Source organism: Phlebotomus papatasi, chromosome 2, assembly GCF_024763615.1.
Source record: "Phlebotomus papatasi isolate M1 chromosome 2, Ppap_2.1, whole genome shotgun sequence".
NCBI classification, from domain to species: domain Eukaryota; kingdom Metazoa; phylum Arthropoda; class Insecta; order Diptera; family Psychodidae; genus Phlebotomus; species Phlebotomus papatasi.
In genome coordinates this window covers 58,484,026-58,506,458 of record NC_077223.1, presented here as the reverse complement: position 1 = coordinate 58,506,458, position 22,433 = coordinate 58,484,026, and the positions used below count along the sequence as shown (strand labels likewise).

The following is a 22,433-nucleotide window of genomic DNA, read 5'->3' as shown; positions in this document are numbered from 1 at the left end:
TTCAAGTCGCCAAGGGACCTACTCCATTACTGAATTCAGTAAATTTGAATTTTCTAAAGTAGGGCTCATTAAAGAGTGTTAAGAATTTTAAAATAATTTAATAAACAAAAATATCATCAATCTCAATGGTTACAAAATTTGGGTCGGTAATTTAATAAATTAGGTTTTTAAAAATCTAATTTATTAAAATAATGAAATTGATTAAAACTAATTTAAAAAAAAAATAAAATAATAAAATTTAATTACTAAAACATTGAAATATTCTGACCAGAAAAAAACTAAAAGGTTATGAATCAGCTTAGTAACTAAAATGTTGTTTAAATTAATTTCTTATCAGTTTTATATGGTATATACTGATTAAAATAGAATATTTTATTGCCCATTTCGATGTTTTAGTGATTGTAGGTTTTTTTACTGACCAAAAATATTTATACCGATTTTCTTTGAATTTCCGTCATGATGTTTAATTAGATTAAAACTTGTGATTAGTAGAATTTTATTTTATTATCGAAGATTAAGAAACATGAGATTACAATGTTTTATATTTTTTATATATAATGTTATTTTGTGAAGTATTACTATTGAATCGAGAATTAGTTCCTCAATTCTTAGATAAATCTCTAAATTGACCTTTAAATTAACTTTAAATAAATTAATCTTTATATTAGCTCTATTGAGATTTTCTTTACAGAATTAATGTTAAGTCTTCAAAGTGAAATAAATTAATTTGTTTGTGTTAACTCTTCTAAGTTATCATTAAAAGTAGCTCACATTTAATCTCAAACGAAGAATAAGATTTTGAATTTTTAACATGTCAAACATTATGAACAGATCGGAAATTTCTTAAAATAATAGGGAAACATGAGGCACAATGATGCGAAAATGATTTTTTTATGAGCTGCAAGATTTGAAAAGATTTTATGTATCTCCTTATAAGAAATTTATCGCCTTAAAACTTTTCCGAAAACGATTTTCTTCTGTCTCCAAAAGAAATGTGCTTATTCCCCTACAAAACTTGACCCCCTACAAGTTTGTTACAAACTTTTTTTTATATCAACAAGTACAACCCTTTTCAAATTATTATCCAAAAGCGGGTTTTGCCAAGGTTTTTGCCAAGGAAAATCTCTTCCCTGATTAAAATAGGCAAAGAAAGGCGAATTGGAGATTGTCCAGAATTTTGTTACTTTTTACCCCGAGAAGTTTTTTTTTAATGAATAAAAAAATCTTGCAAGCAGCTTTCCGAAAAAACCTAAAACGGACAACTTGATCGTATTTATTAGATCCAAATTATTTTAGAAATAATCACTAATATATAATTTTTGAAAAAGAAATAGTTTAAAATTGATATATTTTAAAACAAGACCCCAGATTTCAATATCGTAATTGAGGGTAACTTGGCACTTCGAGGGTGACTGCGTCCCTGCTTTTCCTAGAGTTTTGCTTAATTTTAGCACTTAAGGACGTTCTTTACTGATCAGACCAAATAGACCGGATCGCGATGAAGATCCTCCTTAAGTGATAGAATTAAAGAAAAAAAAACTTACGAAACAGGAGTAGAAAATCATGCCTTAAGAAATTAATGGACATACATTTCTCTAGTATTTAGAGGCTATTATACAGGAAAATATCAAATTTTTAAATTTTCAGCTTGACACATTTTCCCCTGGTTCTCTACTAATTTTCTCTTTCCATAATTTTCTAACAATATTTCTGAACAGTTTTCCATAAATGGTTAATATTATTCCCATAAATGGTAAAGATTTATTCCAAGCTTTTATACACTGAGAGCTTAAGATCAGCAATTAGAGGTCTTTTTTATAAATTTCCTTTACCAAATCCTTTACTGCTAAATTTTACAGTCTAAATCTAAATATTCTCGAAGTTCAGCCTGAGTATATTTGAGCCCTTAGGCTTATACGGGCTTAAAACCTAAGGCTTAGCCATATGGCTTAACTTTTCTAATATCTTATCAGTCAAGATTTTTTGGAAAATTTTGACTTATGATTGGATTTTTAAGGGTAAATGACCTATTACATTTTGAAAAATCAATAAAATCGGTTGCTGTTTTTAAGACCCTCGGGAATTGGGCTAAACCTCTAGTCTGAAGACGGTCTTAGGCTTTGCTATAAGGCTTTGCTATCTTATCTAATTCTTTATCATGCAAGGCTTTTGGGAAACTTTTTTACTAGATATTGAGAACTACTAATATCTCGCGTTATTTAAAGTTTCGAAATCTTGAGGAACTGGGCTTTTACTGCCAATGGACTAAACCTTCAGTCGGAAACCCGTGTAAAAGTAACGTACAGATAAAAATTGCTATGAAGGAATATAATATTTTAAAACTATTTTTTTATCAAAAAAAAATTGGGCTTCCAAATTGGTTAAACTTTGACCTTCGAAAATTCAATATCGAAGTGTTTTTCGAACATAGGAGTCTAAGGACAAAATATTCACCTTGTTTACATCTAGAACATATTCGAAAATTAAAAAGTAACTCCTTGGATCCATTTTAGAAATAAACCAAGAAACATGGTTTCGGTGGGGCAGGAGGGATTCGTTGGGGGAGAAAAAAACTGTGCTAGATAATGTTGATTTATGGGGGGGGGGGTCGTCAAAGACTGGAAGTTGATATCTCCTACTATTTGGTCTCTAGTCATGTCACAAGTTGAAAAAAAGTGAAAAAGTGGATTATACAACTGCTCTCTGAGTTCGAGCTTTGAAATACGAATTAGCCTTTAAAAGCTTATCAGAGAATTCAAGGAATTAATACAATATCTAAATCTCCTTATGCTTGTTTAAGTTTGTGTTACTCATACAAAATTCCCACTTGAGTTCTATTTGTACTAAAAATTGCGTCAAAACAGCGTCAATTCCAGTGCTTAGCCCCTCAAGATGGAGTAATGACTGGCGAATAAAACTTTGTATAATACATAGACTGAGTGAGAGAAGGAGACAAAAGTATGTGGGTGGTGTGCAAGTAAATTCCGGATTTTTGCTATCTAATCATCAGACAAAATGTTCGTTTATTCGCCAAATTCCTCAGAAACACACTTTAATCTTTCTATTTGTGCGTCGTTGAGTTATTTTATCACGTTTTTTTTTCTTTTCGGGAGAAAAGCTCAACAGATGATACCAACATGGGAGGAAAAAGGAGTGAAATTTGCTGTGAGAAGAAGCAAAAACTCGTGACAAATGTTGTAAGAAAAAGGTCTCCCATAAAGGTGTTGTATAATGAGTTTGGCGAGTAAATGGCGCCAATTCATTTTTTTTTCGCGAAGGGGACGACGTGTTATAAGTAAAGAAATAAAAAAAAAACTCAGAGGCAAATTGGGTTCAAAGTAGATTAGACGCCGGGAAATGAATGTGAGAGGGGAAGAACAAGTGGTATGAATGTGATATATATCGGGTGAAAAATAGTTATGTTGCGTACAAGTGAATGAAGTAATAATATTGTTGTGGCGCCTCTGGAGAGTAGGAAGGGGAGGAGAAAAATAGTTAATCGATTGCAAAGTCAAAAAGTCCCCGTCAAAGTCACGTTAGAATATTATTTTCTTTTTTATTGTTGTGTTGATCGCGTAAAATTTCCACTGTGAGGAAGCGCAACTCTGGTCGACCCACAGAGATCGTTGACTAAACGGAATAGTTGTGTTGTGGTACGATGTGTCAGTCATTGATAGGCGGATTTATCAGCATGAGAAATTCTTAGCAATATAGTGGGGATATCTAATAAAAAAAGAGTGTATGAGAAAATAATACAGGCGGTAGTACAAATTTGAGGACAAATGTTGAAAAACAAAAAAAACAAACTTGGAAATAATATTTTGCTTCCGTATACTTTTGTCGTAAATGATTTTTGACAATTTTTCATGAAACGATTCGACGAAAGCCGATAGGGGAATTGTGTCAAATTTTCGGCATAGTTGCATGCAAGCCCCAAACTCTTATGTTTATATTTTTAATACAAATTGATTTTTTTATTACTTCTTCTTAAGGAGCGTTGCTTGGAACCTTGTAGTCAGTTTATCGACTTTATTTTCTCTAAAAGAATTCTTAATACATTTTAAAATGAATTAAAATGTAGACATAGCCTTGCTGGCTTATTTCGGCCACCTTCATTCTCATAGTTCTTTGCCCATCCAGAATTCTTCCAAAGTTATTTTTTCACATCATCTTGTTCATCGAAGTGCCATCTTTTGTTATTCTTGCATTGTATAATCTCAAGAGAATGCAAAAACTAAAAATTCATGGAAATTCGAGGAACAAAAAATATGGCCGAAATTGCAAGCTGGTCGGAATTTGACACACTTACCCTATACTGTTTATCCATTCCGCTACCATCAGAAACAGCAGTCAAACGATTTGAGACAACGACTAGAGGTTTTCAAAGGGAGTTTTTAACCATAAGTCGACTTTCGGATAATTAAAGCGATTTTTTCCACACTTCCCCTTTTGATCCAAAAACATGTTCTCTTGACCTTGAATATTCCCTTATAACAGTTTTTAAAGACAACGGTTTAATATCTCCATGGAACGTAATTCTCAACTAATTTTAGCAAAGTATAAATTCATTTGAAAGATCTTGGAATCCCGGACAAATATAAACCACTTTCAACCGGTTTATTACCGGATAAGTTATTTTTATCTAAAATTTGTCTTACTCTTTGCAAATTTTAGACAAATGCTAAAATGATCTATCAAACGGTTTAATACGATTTTGAACAGGGGAACAAAAATATATCGAAATCGAAAAGCTTAAATTTGTGAGTATGATTCTTCACGAATAGTCTCCATTAAATTTAAAGATCATACAGCGTTAAACTTACAAGATCGAGCATTCCGCAAATCTGAGGCGCTTTCCCATCACTTTTTCCGCCGTAAACTGATGGGTGCTTAAGAAAAACCACTTTTAACTAGTTTTCTTCAATATTGACTTGTTTATTTGCACTTTGCCAGTATAAAACCCTCACAATCTCAAACATTGTATGCAATTCTCTGTATGCTCTCTTGTATGCAAAAACTAAAAATTCATTGAAATTTGAGGAACAAAAAAGTGGCCGGAATTGCAAGCTGGATGAAATTTGATACACTTACCCTAAATCCTTTTTAGCATGTCTTTATGAAAATAATTGGATTGAACTAAATTTAATTTGGTGTGATGTTCAAAAGAAGAAAAAGAGTGCGAAAGAGTAGGATAGACATTATGCAAACATTTTTAGGAAGGAAAGGAATGTGATTTTTGACTTTATGAAATTTTTCTGATTTAAAAAATACTCCGAAGGTATAAAAATATGTTTCTTATGCTCCGGCACACCTTTTAGATCTGGAAAATTTCAAGTAATCGAAATTCACATGAATTTCTTAAAAGCTTTGCGTGTGTCTATCCCATACTTTCAGACTCTTCTTCTTTTTTTGAACGTCATAACAAAATCAATTTAATTCAATCTAATTTTAAGACCGAAAGAGTAGAATAGACTTAGGCAAATCTTTTGAGAAAGAAAAGGACGCAAATTTTAATTTCATGAAATCAAAATTCCTATCCTCTTCCACCATTCCACCTTACTTATATCTTACTTCCACCATTCATGTTTACTTTTTTCTTTTATTGGGAAGATTGTAGTGTTCTACATCGCAAAGTGGCCGAAATTAGAAACTGGCCGAAATTTGGCACTTTCACCCTATTTAAAAGCAAAATGAATTCATTGAATATTCGAAGATAACATACATAATTTTAATTAATTTATTTCCATGGCCGAAATTACACTCAAAGTGGCCGAAATTTGGCACACTTGCCCTAATGAGTTTTTCAAAAATTCCAAAAGAACATTGAATTAGTTCAGGATTAAGTTGTTGTCCCAACACTTTGGCTGCTGTCTGTATTTTCTCTCTAATCATTTATTTATTATCTTGAAACACGCCAAAGAATTTATTCTTTTCACAGAATTTTTATGGCAACATACTAATTGGATATTAATGCAAATCTTATTTGAGAGTTCAATTTATGTGGAAATTTTCTCTCTTATATATTTCTTATCCGAAAATTCAATTCGATAACTTCAAATGGATCGATGGTAATTTTTTTCCGGTTTTGGTGTTATTTTGTGGCCAAGTTGGCAAATATTATATGCGTCTCTTTTCTTTAATTCAAGAAATAACCGGAGCAGAGAAAATTTTGCGGTTGATTTTTGGTAATTTTGACGAAATTGCATAAGATTCTGTTACGATGTGTGGCTTTTTTTTTGCAAGTCTGAGAATTTTCTCAATAAATAATGTTTTCTGCGTCTTTCTCTTTTACTCACTGTTGTATAGTAATTTAGCAAACTGTTCTCCAGATCAAAGGTGGAGATTGCTATTTCCTTCATCATCGTACAATTATTTCACCTTATTAATCACAGTGCTGTACAACGTCCGTTGTTGATCAACAATCTAGTGCAAATTCCACTGATTTCTTTTTTTTTGTGTTTTATTTTTTTTTTCTCACGTGCTTTTGCGGATTTCTGCAGATGTGAGAAGAAAGTGGTGGATTTGGACAAACCCATGCGGATTGGCGCTTTTGTAGATCCAAGTCGAACAAAACAGTACACTGAGGAAGATTATATTCTTCCGGAGACGCCACCCTTTAGTTGGTTACTGAGGAAAACGAAGGAAGAGACTGAGAGTAGTGAGGAAAAGAGTACACAGGGAGGAGGAGGAGTTGGTGGTGCTTCAAAAGCCCCCAGCAATCCTGAAGATTCCACCACCTGCAATAACAACAACAATGCCACGAGGAATCTCGAGGTTGGTGTTGAGGAGAGCAAAGAGAAGGATATCAATGGCTCATCGCCAAGTTCACAGGAATTCACCAGAAAACCATCTTCGAGATGGTCAACATCGAGAGTTGTTCCTCCGGAAGATGAGAAATTGCTCAAAGAGTTGGTAAGTGATATTTCTATTTTTTGACTCTTCACTGAGAAAAAATAGAGGGTGCGATTACCATTTTTTCCTCATAACTTTAACACTTTTTAGGTGTAAAAAACGCAACATTTTTTAATGTTAATTTTACACCTTTTTAAGGGTAAAATTAACATGAAAAAGGGTAACTTTAACCCCAAATACACCTAAAAAGGGTAATATTCACACCGATTTCGGATCAACACTGCAGGGCAAAATTAACATTTCTGGAATGTTATTTTAACTTTTTCGGATTTCTCTCAGTGTTAGATTACAAAATGTACCTTGAAAGTAGCACATCTAAAGGTAATTTTATCTTGTTGCTAGTGCAAAAAGGGGGAAAAAAACAAAAGGAAGGTTTCTTAAACCTCTTCAAGATCAATCTTATCTCTGGGGAAGTTTTTTTTTTAACTGTCTTCAAAGCGGGTTCATGGAGAGAAGTAATCGTTCTTCTTCTTCGTGAAAAGGTCCTATCTAATCAATCTTTATCAGGAAGTTTAGAGTGTTATGATATATTGCTGGAAGTTTCAATAAAAATAAATGCGTGATTAATGTTAAAGATAAAATTTCCGGAATCATCTGGATTTTCGATGAAAACAATTTAAAGAAAATCCCAATTGATTTGTTTGACTACAACGCAATAAGAATATAAACTTTGAATTGAAGGATTATTATCAAACAATTAATTGACAGAAGGGCGTTTATCAACGAGATAATTCATATAAGAGACGCTCAGAGCAGAAGTTAAAATCCCACGACTGACACCAATGTTTTCGTGATATCTTACAATATTCAAAAAACAACTAAAATTGTTCATCAATTAAATATCCCGAAAAAATACGAAAAAAATAAAATCTTAATAAAAAGCGATAAACAGCATAATAAATCGAGATCAAAGTCAATTTTCAAACAAAATGATAAATTCATGCGTAGTCTCAATAAATTTTGATATGACTCTTTAAAAAAGAAAATATTAAAAACAAATGTGATAAACCTATATCAAATCCAATAAAACGCATAATGTATTTTGGCAATGATTTTGAAGCAAAAAAAAAAATAAAATGCAATAACTTTGAGTTGCGATAAGAAGCGATAAATTGCAATACAAAAAAATGCAAGAGAATGTAAGGAAAAGAAAATCAAGCTGTTTCAGAAAGCTCTGAAAAATTCTTTGAATTTTACAATTTCATCAATACAAAAAGAATTAAATCCAATAAGTTTCTATGAGTTAAAAGAATAATTAAAATTGTTTTATAAGTGTTGATTTTATGACTTGATTGCACATTTCTATTAAGAAAAAAACATTCAGATAGGCCAAAGGTTCATAATTTTGTCCAGTTTCTTATTTTGGACACTTTGAGGATAAAATTGGACACTAAAAATAAATTGATTAAATTGATGGATTTTTATTCCAATATTTGATGAATGATGATAGGGTAAGTGTGCCAAATTTCGGCATAGTTGCATATAAGCACCGAATAGGCAACACTACCTCACCGGAGAGACGCTCACAAAGTATATACTTTTTACGCGAAATACAGGATCCAGATGGGAAATTTTACCGGAAATTTAAAGATTGATTCACTATTAACATAAACAGAAACCATCTTTAATGAAAACTAATCAATTTTCAAGAAAAACACCGAAGTAAAACTTTCTGCACTTCACCACAAATCACAAGGCTGCTAGAAACACAAATGATCTGTCACATTGTTTGTAAGACTCTTTCCACACTGAGTTTTTACAACGCCATTGAAATTCAAATTATACCTAAAATTTAACGGTCTTTGTGTTAATACATCCTAAAATGAATAAATATTTAAAACCAAAATGAATTCATTGACTATTCGAAGATAACATACATAAGTTTAATTAATTTATTTGCATGGCCGAAATTACACTCAAAGTGGCCGAGATTAGAAGCTTGAGTTGAAATTGAATTGATTTGAGTTGATATTGCTTCATTGAAAATTCTGTGTGAGCAATTGCTTACGAGAAATATGACAGAACTTTGTGTTTTTCAGTCTTTATTTAGCTGTGGTGAAGTACTAACAATGTTTCTTCGCTTTTTTTTTTGAGTGATATTATTGAATATTCATTGAATATTGTGTTAATTCACGTTAGTAGTGCTTTGTACATTTGACCTGAAGTGAGATTTGCCTTATGAATTAGATTTTTCGTGTGAAAAATGGGAAATTTTCTAAGACATTCACCAGTGAGGTGATACTCCTTATTTTAGACAGGTGTTTTTCTCACGAAATTTCGTGAAGTTTTATCTTTTGTGCTGACTAGGTTGGACAAATGCCTGGAGAAACAAAGGAGCATCATCTCTACGAAAGAGATGTAGCGAGAAAAGCCTTGAAAAGCTCCCGGAGTGGCCAGGGAATGAGCGAATCCGCACGTACTTGGAGTACCGAAGTCAACTTACTTTAATGAATGATATGAAAAGTTTCCAGGCTTCTTGTGACATTCTACGGTTCCTTTACATGAACAGGAAGAGGACTTGGTAAAATTGGTTCATGAAATGAAGAACAATGGGCATCCTGTTGAGGCGGATTGGCTGTACAAATTTACAGACAAGTTGTCCAAATTAATAACCAAGTTGTCCAAAATTCGAGTCAAATTCACATCAACATATTAATTGATTTTGAAACGTATTAAAACTAATTTTAGAAAAAACAAAGACAATAAACCCTTGCCAAGTTTCTCAGCAACCCTTTTGAAAAGAGAGTAACAAAAAAAGTCAATTAGTATTGAAAATATCGCACTTCAAATTTGGAACATCGATGCTTATAAGCAGACTGTCCAAAATTATGAGTCTTTACCCTACTTGAATTTCATCAACACCTTCAGTGTGATATTCAATTCAATTCAATTCAATTTATTGTTACACTTAGTGTCTTACAAATCCATAGATTCTATATTAAGACTATACAATTAGTTTTTTCTTTTTCGTTGTTGCAACCGATTCTCCGGTGATTCCTCCTAAAGCCCATCTATCAATAACTTCTTAAATTTAACATTTTCATTTGCATTTTTAAGTTTGGTTGGTAAATTGTTATAGTTATTTATTGCATGGTAGTGTATCGAGTTTATTCCAAATTTCGTTGTCTTTGGTTTGATATTAATTATATTTCCTTTAGTTCTTCTGTTTTCTTCATGTATTTGTACCGGGTTTTGTGTGTGGATTTGTTTATTTTTATTCTTATGTATATATATTATTTGTTGTATTTTTATAATAACTTCGAATATGAAAACGAGTTTTTTAAGGGACTTTTCTCAGCTGACAACTCACTCAGAAAACTCTCAGAAAACTCCATAGATGGGACTATCAAACTGTTTACAAAATTTATTTTTAAGCTTTTATGTGGAAAAGTTCAACCAAATCACTGAGAAAAAAAGAGGGTGCGATAAACTTTTTTTCCTCGTAACTTTAACACTTTTTAGGTGTAAAAATATATCAACATTTTTTAATGTTAATTTTACACCATTTTAAGGGTAAAATTAACATGAAAAGGGGTAACTTTAACCCTTAATACACCTAAAAAGGGTAATATTTACACCGATTTCGGATCAATAATGCAGGGTAAAATTAACATTTCTGGAATGTTATTTTAACTTTTTCGGATTTCTCTCAGTGAATTGAACTTTTTCTCGTAAAACACTTTTTTGTAATGGAATTGAAAAGTTTCTAACAGATTTTTCGACAAATTTCCCAATGGAAATGAAGTATTAAAAATATGGTCAAAAATTTGAAGTCAGGAAAAAAAACATTTTTCCTAACATTGTGAGGCAAAACATAACTTTAGATGACCATAGGAAAATTTTCATTTTTGGGTCACCGGTAACACAATTATCCTTAAAAGGTTACACTGAAAAAGCAACTCAGAAAAAATAGGAAAAGTGACTAAGCATCTTCCAAGAAAGAACATTTAAATATAATTTGGTATTTGAGAAAAAATATTCACTTGCCTATTGAATTACAGGCCAAACGGTTAGAGATATTAATGTCGTGTCTTTAGTAACCCTCTAAGTTAACATTCCATATAGACTTTTTTTTACCCATTTTCAATTTCAACTCCACAAGAAGTTTATTAAAACCAGTAAATGAATTTATTGGATATATTTTGGAGTAAAAGCAAGAGTAATAGACATTTTATCCTTTCATGCCAATAATACTATTTATTGTTTCATAAAAGTTTCTGAGGCCAAAAGGTGAACTATCCTCTAGGAAGTGGTTTTCATAGCCAATTATTCAACAATTACAGAGTACCTATACAATAAAATGCTAAACCTTGCAGTAAAGTGAGATATGGGTAGAACATTTAGGAGAGAAAACTTTCAATACATGTTAATTCGTAACACAAAACAAAAGCAATGAATTGCTTTTAAAAGCGATAAACTATATTAGAAAGCTTAGAATGCAATCAATGGAGCTTTTGTGATAAACAATTTCAATGAGAATATATTGGTACTAGTAGTATTACAATGAACCTAAAATTTAGACGGCGATAAATTATAACTAAACCTAATGAACTAATTTAAAGTGCCATTAAATGTTAAAAGGCCCAATTTCTGAGAACGGAAATAAATTTAAATTCTATAAAAAGTCTCTGCTATTACACAAGATATTTCGCTTAATTGATAAACAAATGAAAACAATTAAAGCAATTAAATGTCAGTAAATATAGTTTAAATGCTGTACTTTTATATGCCTAAGAACATAAGGAAGAAGTACTCACGAATGTAAAGTCTTGTACTTTTTCGTGGTTTTATTTTTGTCCTTGTCTATCTAAAACAGTAAAAAAAAATCTCAGAATTCCAAAACGGACATGATTTCAAATTACCCCAGTTTACTTTGGTAATACATTCCGTTTAAGCGGAATAATGATTATTTCAAAATTTGAAACTTTGAACCTCTGTATCTCGGTAATTGCTTGACATAGACCAGAATTTGGATACGTTCTGAAAAGGCCTTGACATCAGATAGAACATCCTAAAATTTCAATTCAATCGGATTAGTTTTAAATTTTGACAGTTAATCAAAATGGCGGGCAAAAACGTCAAATTGGGATGGTGACCATGCCATCTTGTAGATCTGGAGCATCTTAAACTGGCTTCAGACCTAAGGTTTAGCCATGTGGCTTAACTGCTCTAATTTGTTATCAGTCAAGATTTTTTGGAAAAAATGAAAATGATCTAGGGTAAGTGTGCCAAATTCCGGCCAGCTTGCAATTCCGGCCACCTTTTTTATTCCTCGAATTTCCATGAATTTTTAGTTTTTACATACTCGAGATTATACAGTGCAAAAGAATAACAAAAACTGTAACTTTGACAAACGAGATGACGTGAAAAAGACATTGGAAGAATTCCCGAAGGGCAAGGAACTATGAGAATGAAGGTGGCCGAAATAGAGCACCAAAGCTATGTCTACATTTTTATTCATTTTAAAATGTATTAAGAACGATTTTAAAGTAAATAAAGACGATAAAGTGTCTACAAGGTTCTAAGCAACACTCCTAAAGTAGAAGGAATGAAAAATCAATTTCTATTAAAGATATTACATTTCAAATTTGAGACTTTGGCGCTTGCATGAAACTTTGCCGAAATTTGGCACACTTACCCTAGTCGATTCTAAAAAAATCAATAAAAATGGTTGCTCTTTGGGTTTTTGAGACCGTCGGGAACTGGGCTAAACCTCTTGTCTGAAGACTGTTTTACCTTTAAACATGCTTCATACCTAAGACTTAGCCATATGGCTTAACTGCTGTATTTTTTTTTAATCAAGATTATTTGGAAAAAATTGAATTAGGATTGAATTATTAATGACAATTGACGTATCAAATTCTGAAAAGCAATAAAAAATGGTTGCTCTTTGGGTTTTTGAGACCTCTAGTCTGAAGACCGCTTTGTATGTGAAAATCTTTCTTATTGTTTTTTTATTGATAAGAAATTATTGATTTTTGGTACTGATTTAAGGAGGACAACGTCGCCCTCACTTACGGTAACTCAAAATGTGCCTGAATTACAAAATAAAACCAAACAATTTTCTATTGTTTAAATCGTTAGATAAACTATCTAAGAATGTACCACAAAAACTTTAAAAGCCAATACGAAATACGAATTATTTTCAAAAATACAAAGACAAAAACAAAGGAGCTTAGAGAAGATTTACAAGCATTTCGGGCGAACTTTGAAAACTTTAAAGCGAGGTTTCTCTACTTATCGTTTTAAAGGTTTTTGATAATTTAGCGGAAAAGATAACAAAAAAAACCTTTGAAGCGAATGAAACAAAGACCTTTTATTTTAAATCTCTTCAGAATTAAGTTCTATTCTAGATGAAAACCTAAAGGTTCGTTGAAAAAGAATTAATTTTTTTTTAAACAGTGAATTTTTTATTCTACACTTACGTCTACGTCTACACACTAGTAGAATTTTTTTTTAAAAATGCTTTTTTTTTAATTCTGACGTTTCTGCCTACAAGGATAGGATAAATTTTCTTTAAAAAGGCATTTTTTTAAAAAAAATTCTACTAATTTGTAGACGCCATAATTCAGGAAACCCCTACAAGGAGTTCCGGCTTAAGTGAAATTGGATTGAAAGAATTTGAAATGAATTGCCTACTATTGGGAACTCATAAATAAAATAATTTTTGAAATGCCCCTAAATATATGCATATATTTTTCACGTGGTAAATTTGAAATATATTTTTTATGAACTTATTAGCGCTGGAAATAGGCTGAAAAATTGGCGGCGACAATGATTTGCATGCATCACGGCGTTTGCGTAACTTATTCCAACACTGTGAGAGAAGTCCGAAAAAGTTAAAAGGGACAGATAATCCTAACCGGCTTATGTAGGTGAGATTCTTAACGTGAGCTAACTCGGAGTGCATGCAAATTCGATTTAGAGCTGAAGTTGGGAGACGCCATTCAGTTATCTTGAATCAAATTCGTGAAATTATACAAATTTTGTATTTAAACCAAAATATCAAGGATTTGGATGAACTGACAGAAAAGTGTTATATGGGTGAAATGTAGACCAGAATGTTCTCTATAATTTTCCCATAGAACATGATCTCATCGATTACTCAGAAGCCAAGATAAGCGAGGTTTTTTGTTTCTTAACTCGTTTTTTCATCCAGAGTTCCCCAAGTAGTCATTTGTTGAACTTCAACTATATCAAAGAATTGTTGTATTTTGCGGGACTTTCCATTTAAACCCCTATTTTAAGTGTCTTGGTGGAGTAGAGGCAGTCAAATTGGCATCTGAGTGATTTCAAAGCGTTATTATTGGAAAAATCAATTTTTTCACACTTAAACGGCAAAATCGGAGTGATAGCATAGTCTGAGAGGAAAATGATGTATGGACGAAATGTAGAGACAAATATGCTCTACAATTATGTCGAAGTAATCATCAAAATCGGTTAAGCGACAGTCGAGATAATTGAGGTTATGTGATATTGAAATTGGTTTTTCGACTGTGGCGCCCCTGGTGTTGGTCCCACGAAGTTCAAATATTCTAGAAAGTTGTAGCATTTGGTGAGATCTTTCCTTTAAGCCCTCATTCATCAAAATCGGTCACATAGAACCGGAGATATGATTTTTTGAATTTCGTGAACTTTGACCCCTCATATCTCCGGTTCTATTGAAACCACAGCGCACATACGCACCATTTTGGAAACGTCCTAGACTGGACTACAACATACTAAAATTTCATTAACTTGCACAATGCCGTTTTTGAGAAAAGTGACTTTGAATTTCGATGAATTTTGACGCTATCACAGCGCCACCTGTGGTGACTTTTTGAACTTCCATCTGAAAGTGCTCATCGAGACGAAACCAAAAAGGTAAAATTTAGGCCGCTATGTTAATTAGAACCGGAGATAGAGGCCGGTCAATGTTCGAACTTTGACCCCTTATAGCTCGGGTCAGGGGTTATGGATCGACTTAAGGTTTTTTTTGTTTGATAGGTATAACCAACGGCTACAACATACTAAAATTTCAGCCCGATCGCATAAGGAATTTTTGAGTTATTTAACTTTTAAGATTTAAAAATTTTCTTTTTAATAATAGCGCCCCTAGCGGTGGTTTTATGAACTTGCGATGTTTGAAGGGGAAGTGGCATTTCACGAGAGCTTTCCAAAAAGCCCTCATTTTTTAAATTCTGACAATTAGAACCGGAGTTATGGCCATTTTAAGAAAATTTTTTTGGACCCTTATAGCTCAGGTCAGGGAGGTCGGGGGACCTTAAGTTTGGTATTGATGGAAAGCTCTAAGGCCCAGCTATAACATACTAAAATTTGAGCCCGCTCGATGCCATAGGGCCGGAGCTATTGAGAAAACAAAAAAAGGGGGGTCTTCAAAATGGCGGAAGGAGGGGTGGGGGGTGGGGGGTCAATGCACCAAGTTGCAATTTTCATACGATATTTAACCTTTGCCGAAAACCGCAAGTCGATATCTTTTTTAGTTTAGGAGCTATTAAGCTCCAAAGAGCGGCCGGACGGCCGGCCGGCCGGCCGGGAACGTAACTTAGCCCCCCATATATTCGTGATCAGGAAGTGGCGAAACACATTTTGGCCAAGTTTGAGCGCGATCGGAGGACATGAAATTTTGTTAGGATTATAGTAGGTGAGATTGTTAAGAATCTCACCTAATAACATTTCGAAAATGTTAATTTTACCCTGCATTATTGATCCATAAATCGGTGTAAATATTATGCTTTTTAGGTGTATTATGGGTTAAAGTTACCCTTTTTCATGTTAATTTTACCCTTAAAAAGGTGTAAAATTAACATTAAAAAATGTTGATATATTTTTACACCTAAAAAAAAAGTGTTAAAGTTACGAGGAAAAAAAGTTTATCGCACCCTCTTTTTTTTGTCTCTGTGAAAGACCTCTCCTGTGGGTATGCAATTTTTCTGTGTCACTGAAGTGAATTCACGGTCTTTATATCAGTCCCGAGAATTTCTTTGAAAGCGGAACTCCCTGTACCTTGAAGTGTTCTTTATTTCAAAATTGAGAATATTGTCAATAACCTTCTTTTTACTGCTCGAATTCTACGGAGAGAGTAGTATATATAATCCCTCGATTTTTCACCCCCCCCCCCAAATTTCCACCTTCTATCCCCCGGAGACCAGTTTTGTCAACGAATCTTCGCGTTTAAGACGATTTCTGAGAAATGTCGTCACGCTGTTTGTCCGTCCGGCTGTCGCCAGCTCTAGAGGCCAAACGGTTAGAGTTAGAGACTTGGGACCTTTGGGCCCCCCCCCATAAGTCGACCTAAGGATCGTTAACATGCCCCTCATTCCCCCCCCCCCTACCAAAAACCATGTTTTTTGGGACTGCTCGAAAACGCGTCGTGCGATTTTTTTCATTTTTAGATATGTTTTAGAGATTACCCAGGCGGACATTTCGTCCTTAGACGAAAATATCCTTGAATCATTCCTAATAACGGTTTTTCAAGGTCAAAGGTTAAAAAGACACTAGAGAGCGCATTTATCAAGCAAATGAGGTCATATTTGGGGTCATTGGAAAGGTCTTGGAATTTCCTATAAAACTGAACCGGTTCCAATCGGTTTTGAATCGGTAATGAACCGGTTCATAACCGATAAATAATTTTTATACAAAATTCAATTAAATTACTCCTAAGGTGTATTTTGGGAAATATTTTGAGTGATTTATAAGACGGTTCAAATAGGTTGTGAACCGATTATTTACCGATAAGTAATTTTTTTCGAATATAATATTTATTACTCTTTAAACTATTTTGTAGAATCTATTGAATGATTTATGAATCGAAATTATATCTGAAAATCAATCCTATTACTTTTAATATTATTTCGGGGGATCTTTTGAGAGATTTATGACTCGGTTCAAATCGGTTGAGAACCGGTAAATGGTAAATGATGCGAAAGTACTTTTGCGGTATAGCTTTAGAGAAATTGACCCCCTGAATAATTTTTTAAAATCTTTTTGTTTTGATATTCTGAAAGTTTTAGAGGTAAAGACGGATTTTCTTATGCAATTATTGGAATTTCTTTTGCAGCATTTTCCCTTTGCAACAACAAACACCCCCATCAGTGACCTCGCGAAATTCTATCGCGATTGCTTCAATGCACCTCCCTTGCAGGGCTTCTCAGATTCTCCCCTCGATGATGAGATCGAAGTGGAGGATCTGACGAAACAACTGGAGCAGTTTGAGACATCATTGGGGGACTTTGACTCCCTGGTTACGTCACTATGTTGCCAATCGGTCGACGACAACTCCAACAGCTAAGGAGGGATTAGAATTGAGCTGGTCACGGCGACGGTGGTGGTCTTGGGCAGGTACATTATATTATTTGTTAATTTTCTAACAAATCAAGTGCCCAAAATAGTCCCTTTGGATATGAGTCTTCTTCTCTGAAGCCACTTTTTCTTGTCTTATATTTTGTAAAAAGAAACCAATTTTCTTTTTTTTTTTCTACTCAAATTATTTGTATTTGTCAAAAGAATTATTTTGTGCTTATTTTTTTTATTAAGGGTATTCTCTGTTCCTTTTGTAAGTAGACAAATGATTAAAAAAAACAATATTCCTTCTGGAAGAAAGTTATCCGATTGCTTTAAGATGAAAGTGGGATGGCCATTTAGTTTTTTCTTTTTTTTTATTAGTGTGTAATATTATGTAAATGTATTTCATACGACATATAATTTATATCTTATTCTAAATTCATAATCATTTATTTTTTCGGCCAAAAGTTTGTGGCATTCATTTACAGTTGTGTTACCTTTTAAGAATTTATCTCCCATGCAAAAAAAACGACTCAGTTTTTTTCCCCAATTCTGTAGATAATTTAAGGCGCAAGAGAAAGTTTTATGGAGATTGGACTTTCAAATGCCAAAAAAAAAAGAAGTTTCTGTACAAAAAAAAGTGAATAATGTTTTCCAGTTAAATATTTTTTATGATATAAAAACATATTTCTGCATTTCTCCACTGAAAGAATTTTTTTTTAGCATATTTGCTGCAAAAGTGCTGAAAGAGAAAGCTTTTTTCTCTTATTTTTTTTTAGAAAAAAATATAAAGATACTTTTAGGGAGATTTTAAGGAAAAAGTGTTCTTACTACGAAAAGAAGAAAAATATGAATTTTTCTCATGAATATGAGGGAAAATGATTTATATAATGAAATAATCACTTAAAATGAAAATAAATTATAGAAAAAGAATACGCTAGACAGCTTCTGTAAAACCTCTAAAAATAAAAATCTTTCTACTCAAGAAATATCCCAAAATCTAATTTTGACTGCAATCTAAAAAAAAATAAATAAAGAAATAAAATTGATAAGAGGAAAAAGTATCAATCATAAAATAGCTTCTAGAGATAATCAAGAAACAAAGCTCCCCTTTTCTAACATTTCGATATACAAAAAAAAATAACTTTTTCTTTCCTAAAATAAATAATTCATTAAATAATGAAAATCATAACGAAACTCATGTGACAAAGTTTAATCACAAGAAAAAAAAGCCAGTGTTTTTTGATACAAAGAAATTGTTAATCTATTGATATAATAAAGAATAAAAATAAAATTAATAAAGTAACCAAAAATAAGGATGAGATTAAAAAAAAATTATAAATATTTGTTGAATTTCTTGTATAGCAAAAATTGTTTTGTTTGGCAAAAAAAAAGAAAAGAATTTACTCGTGTCTTATTGAGATGCTGGAACTTGAGAAACTATCGATTAATCTCTATTTTATTAAACTGATAAAGAAATTAATTGATAGTTTCCAAATTCAGGCAAATTTGTATAGTAAAATTCATGAGACTAGAAAAATAAATTCCCTTAATGCATTATGTCCAACGCACAATAACTTTTATTTTATAAACATGTTTTTGACATTTCAATGAGAGTGAGTGAGATCTACATCTAGTCATCTCGCTCTCTTTCATAGGAAAATTTGAAAACATGTTTACAAACAAGATTTATTGTGCACTGGTCATTATTCACATTTTATTAAATATTTTGTCTCTTCAAATATTTTTGTCGCATTGTGTTTTCTGATTGGCTAGCGCTTGGAAGCATTCGAAGCTCTAGCCAATCAGAGAGCACGATGTGCTTTGAATTTTTCAGGGGAATAAAAATTGAATTATATGTGAATAATTCTTCGTGTTCGTAATATTGAAGATTTTCTGAACTGAACTTGAATAGTTAATTGAGATTAGAAGGCTTTTTTTTAAATATTTTTTGAGATAATTTCAATCTTTCCAAACAACGCTCGCACATTTTTCAATTTAGTGAAATTCAATCGTTTGGAATTTTAGGATTTAGGGATTTTTAGGAGAAAGAGAAAAAGAAAAAGAAAACAACGAAGAAGAAAAAGAATTCGAGAGTACTTCTTCGTTGTTTTTACCTTTTGCCATCTAAAATTGTTTTAAAATCCCAAAGTTCCAAATTAGACATGATTCCAAATTACCCCATTTTACCCTACCTCTTTTTACTGCTCGACATCAAAGAGAGAGCAGTTATATAATCCGCTTTTTTAAACTTCTGACAAAGGTAGAGACTAAATGGTAAGAGATATAAATTTCCAATCTTCGACGACCCCCACTCAGAAGTCAACATTATCTAGGATAGTCTTTATTCCTCTCCCCAGCCTGCTCCTTCTCCTCCAAAACCATTTTTTTGTAGCCGAGTTTTTGCCCTGAAAGATTCCTTAGGGAGACCAAGGCTTATCGCGGCCAATTGCCCGGCAGAGACCCAGCTCTGCGCCTCCAACCGAACGCTTCCAGTAGGGGAATACTGTAATTTTCGTGGCATTATCACGCGTGAGTTCGAAACCTGACAATGCCAATCGAGCTTTTTTTGTCATATCATATGAGTTCGAAAATGCAATTCATTGATTTTTTAATAAAATCACTTGATGATTTTATGAAAATACAGTACGTCTTGGTTGATTTGTTTAACAAAATTAATTGTCATTTGAATTGCCAGAAATCTCAAATATGTGACTTCTGACAATGCCATGTGAGCTGAAATGGCAATGTCACGGCTACAGAATCGCATTTTCGAAAAAAGCTCTCCTAAGATTCGAATCCGATTTGTCATATGGCATTGCCAGAGCGTTACAGAATTCCCCTCCTGGAGGGGACAATTTGTCATATGACAAATTGAGTTCGAATCTTAGGAGAGCTTTTTCGAAAATGCGATTCTGTAGCCGTGACAGTGCCATTTCAGCTCACGTGGCATTGTCAGAAGTCACATATTTGAGATTTCTGGCAATTCAAATGACAATGAATTTAAACAAATGAACCAAGACGTACTGTATTTTCATAAAATCATCAAGTAAAGGGATTTCATTTAAGAAAAATCAATGAATTGCATTTTCGAACTCATATGATATGATAAAAAAAAGCTCGAATGGCATTGTCAGGTTTCGAATTCACGCGTGACAATGCCACGAAAATTACAGAATTCCCCTACAGGCCATGTTTCCGACTGACTGACAGTATCCCCTGTCAGTCAATTCCCCGCACGACGGGCAACAGTACTATTACTGCCAGTAAAAGGCCTTACTTGGAGTATGAGGTGGGAAATATGAAGTTTCCGCGAACAGGGAAGGGAATCCACCAGCCGGGCTCCATTTCGCTATCGGTGGAAAATCTCGACATTTGGTTTATTTCGAAAACGGTTCCTAGAATTTTCGAATACGTTTTGAAGGTATTCAAGGACAATATTTCGTTCTTAGACACCTATGACCGAAAAACATTTCGATGTCGAATTTTCGAAGATCACAGTTGAACCATTTTGGAGATCTTGAAATTTCCAATCCGGTTGCATCCGGAGTTAATCTGCAATAAATCGATAAAGTACCCGTAATTGATGTATCTTTCTCAAGTATTTTTTTCAAAAATCTTTTATTTTATCGAAAGCTTGTGACACGGCTAGAGGCCAAATGGTAGGAGATATCGGTTTCCAGTCTCCGACCAACCACCCCCCCCCATTATAAGTCAACATTATCTAGGACAGTCTTTTTTTCTTTTCCCCAACCCCTTCCTTCCTCTCCAAAACCATGTTTTTTTGGTTTATTTCGAAAACGGCTTCTTGATTTTTTTCATTTTCAAATATGTTTTGGAAGCAGTCATTGTGTACACTTCGTCCTTAGACACCTATGTTCGATTTCGATATCGAATTTTCGAAGATCAAAGTTTAATCACTGGTGGGTCTATTTTTTAAACGATTTGCTTAAATTGGATTTTTTGAAAAATTCGGCTGTATCAGACTTAATCGGTAATATACCCTTAAATATCTTTCTCAGATTTATTTTATTTGTTCATATGCTTGCTACTCCTGCTAAAATATTCTAAAATGTGCTTTTTAAGCAATATTTTATTTCAGAATGATTTTATAAATGTATCGATTTAATCGGTAATAAACCAATCTACGCAAAAACAGTACTGAAGGATAATACACGAAGAACTCTTTCTCGTAATTTCGAGCACCCTGCAAAGCTAGGACGCTTTGCCATTTCTTTTCAAATGTAATCAGATATTTGTCTCTTTTTGAAAATTGAATTCAAAATTATAATTTTAATTTTGATTTTGTTTGATTTTTAAATAAAATCAAGTTCATAAAAATTGACTAAAATCAGAATTCATTGAAAAACTGAAAACTTGTAAATTTTCGACTCTGTATTCGAAGAACGGTTTCTTCTGGGGATAATCTACCAATTTGGCCTCCCTTCTTAGTAAAATCCTGGTTCCACCTTTGGCAAAAAATGGCCTTGGAATTTAGTCAGTGCACAATTCAAACACAAATGGAATTTTCGCTTTGGTTTGAGAAGCTTTCTCACCGCCTTTTACTTTGTTACTGACCAAAATGTTGTCAGTTTACTAATTAAAAATGTTTTTTCCCTTGTAATTAACGACAAATGCTTCAATTGCATAAGTTGAGGTAACTATAACTAACCTCCAGCAGCTTGACATCAATGCCCTTGAATTATTCTTACTAACGATTTTTCAAGGTCAAATATTAGAAATTATCTAGACAACTAGAGAGTTTATTCCTAATTCAAAATTCAATTCTCTGAGCACAAGGTGATTTATGAATTAGTTAAAAAGAAACAGTTGTGAATCATTAAACAAATCCTTTAAACCTTTAAAATTGTTATAATTTTATTAGAAATATTTTCAAACCTCCTTACGAAGTTTTTTTTTATAATTCTTGAAAGAATCTCAACAAATTTTGCAAAAAAAAGTCTAATATCAACCATGAAAATCTTCAATTTTAAGCACGATGCTAAGAGGGAGTGATTTTTAATTATTAAATTATTAAATTCATTTGTAAATTTCTTTTGAAACCCTGATGTTTTTTTTTAAAGAACTGGCACGAAAAACAAGAGACAGTTAAGCAAAAGACTGCAATAGTTGGTAGTTGAGAATGAATTGGTGAAAGATATAATTAATTAAATATTTTTTGGGAGTTTATTTAAAATTAGCGAGATTGGCGATGATCATGAGAAAAAGAAAACCAA

General features: G+C 32.8%; 1 protein-coding gene across 1 annotated transcript in view; it reads left to right on the top strand.

Annotated features, from left to right (window-relative positions):
- The window catches only part of LOC129801896 (autophagy-related protein 13 homolog), a 73,454-nt gene extending 54,859 nt beyond the window's left edge, over positions 1 to 18,595 (top strand). Inside the window, exons 4-5 of the mRNA XM_055847331.1 lie at positions 6,501 to 6,912; positions 16,973 to 18,595. Of these exons, the coding sequence (XP_055703306.1) occupies positions 6,501 to 6,912; positions 16,973 to 17,203 (643 nt within the window). The 3' untranslated portion in view covers positions 17,204 to 18,595. The remainder of the gene's footprint in view (positions 1 to 6,500; positions 6,913 to 16,972) is intronic.
- The last annotated feature ends 3,838 nt before the right edge of the window (positions 18,596 to 22,433 follow it).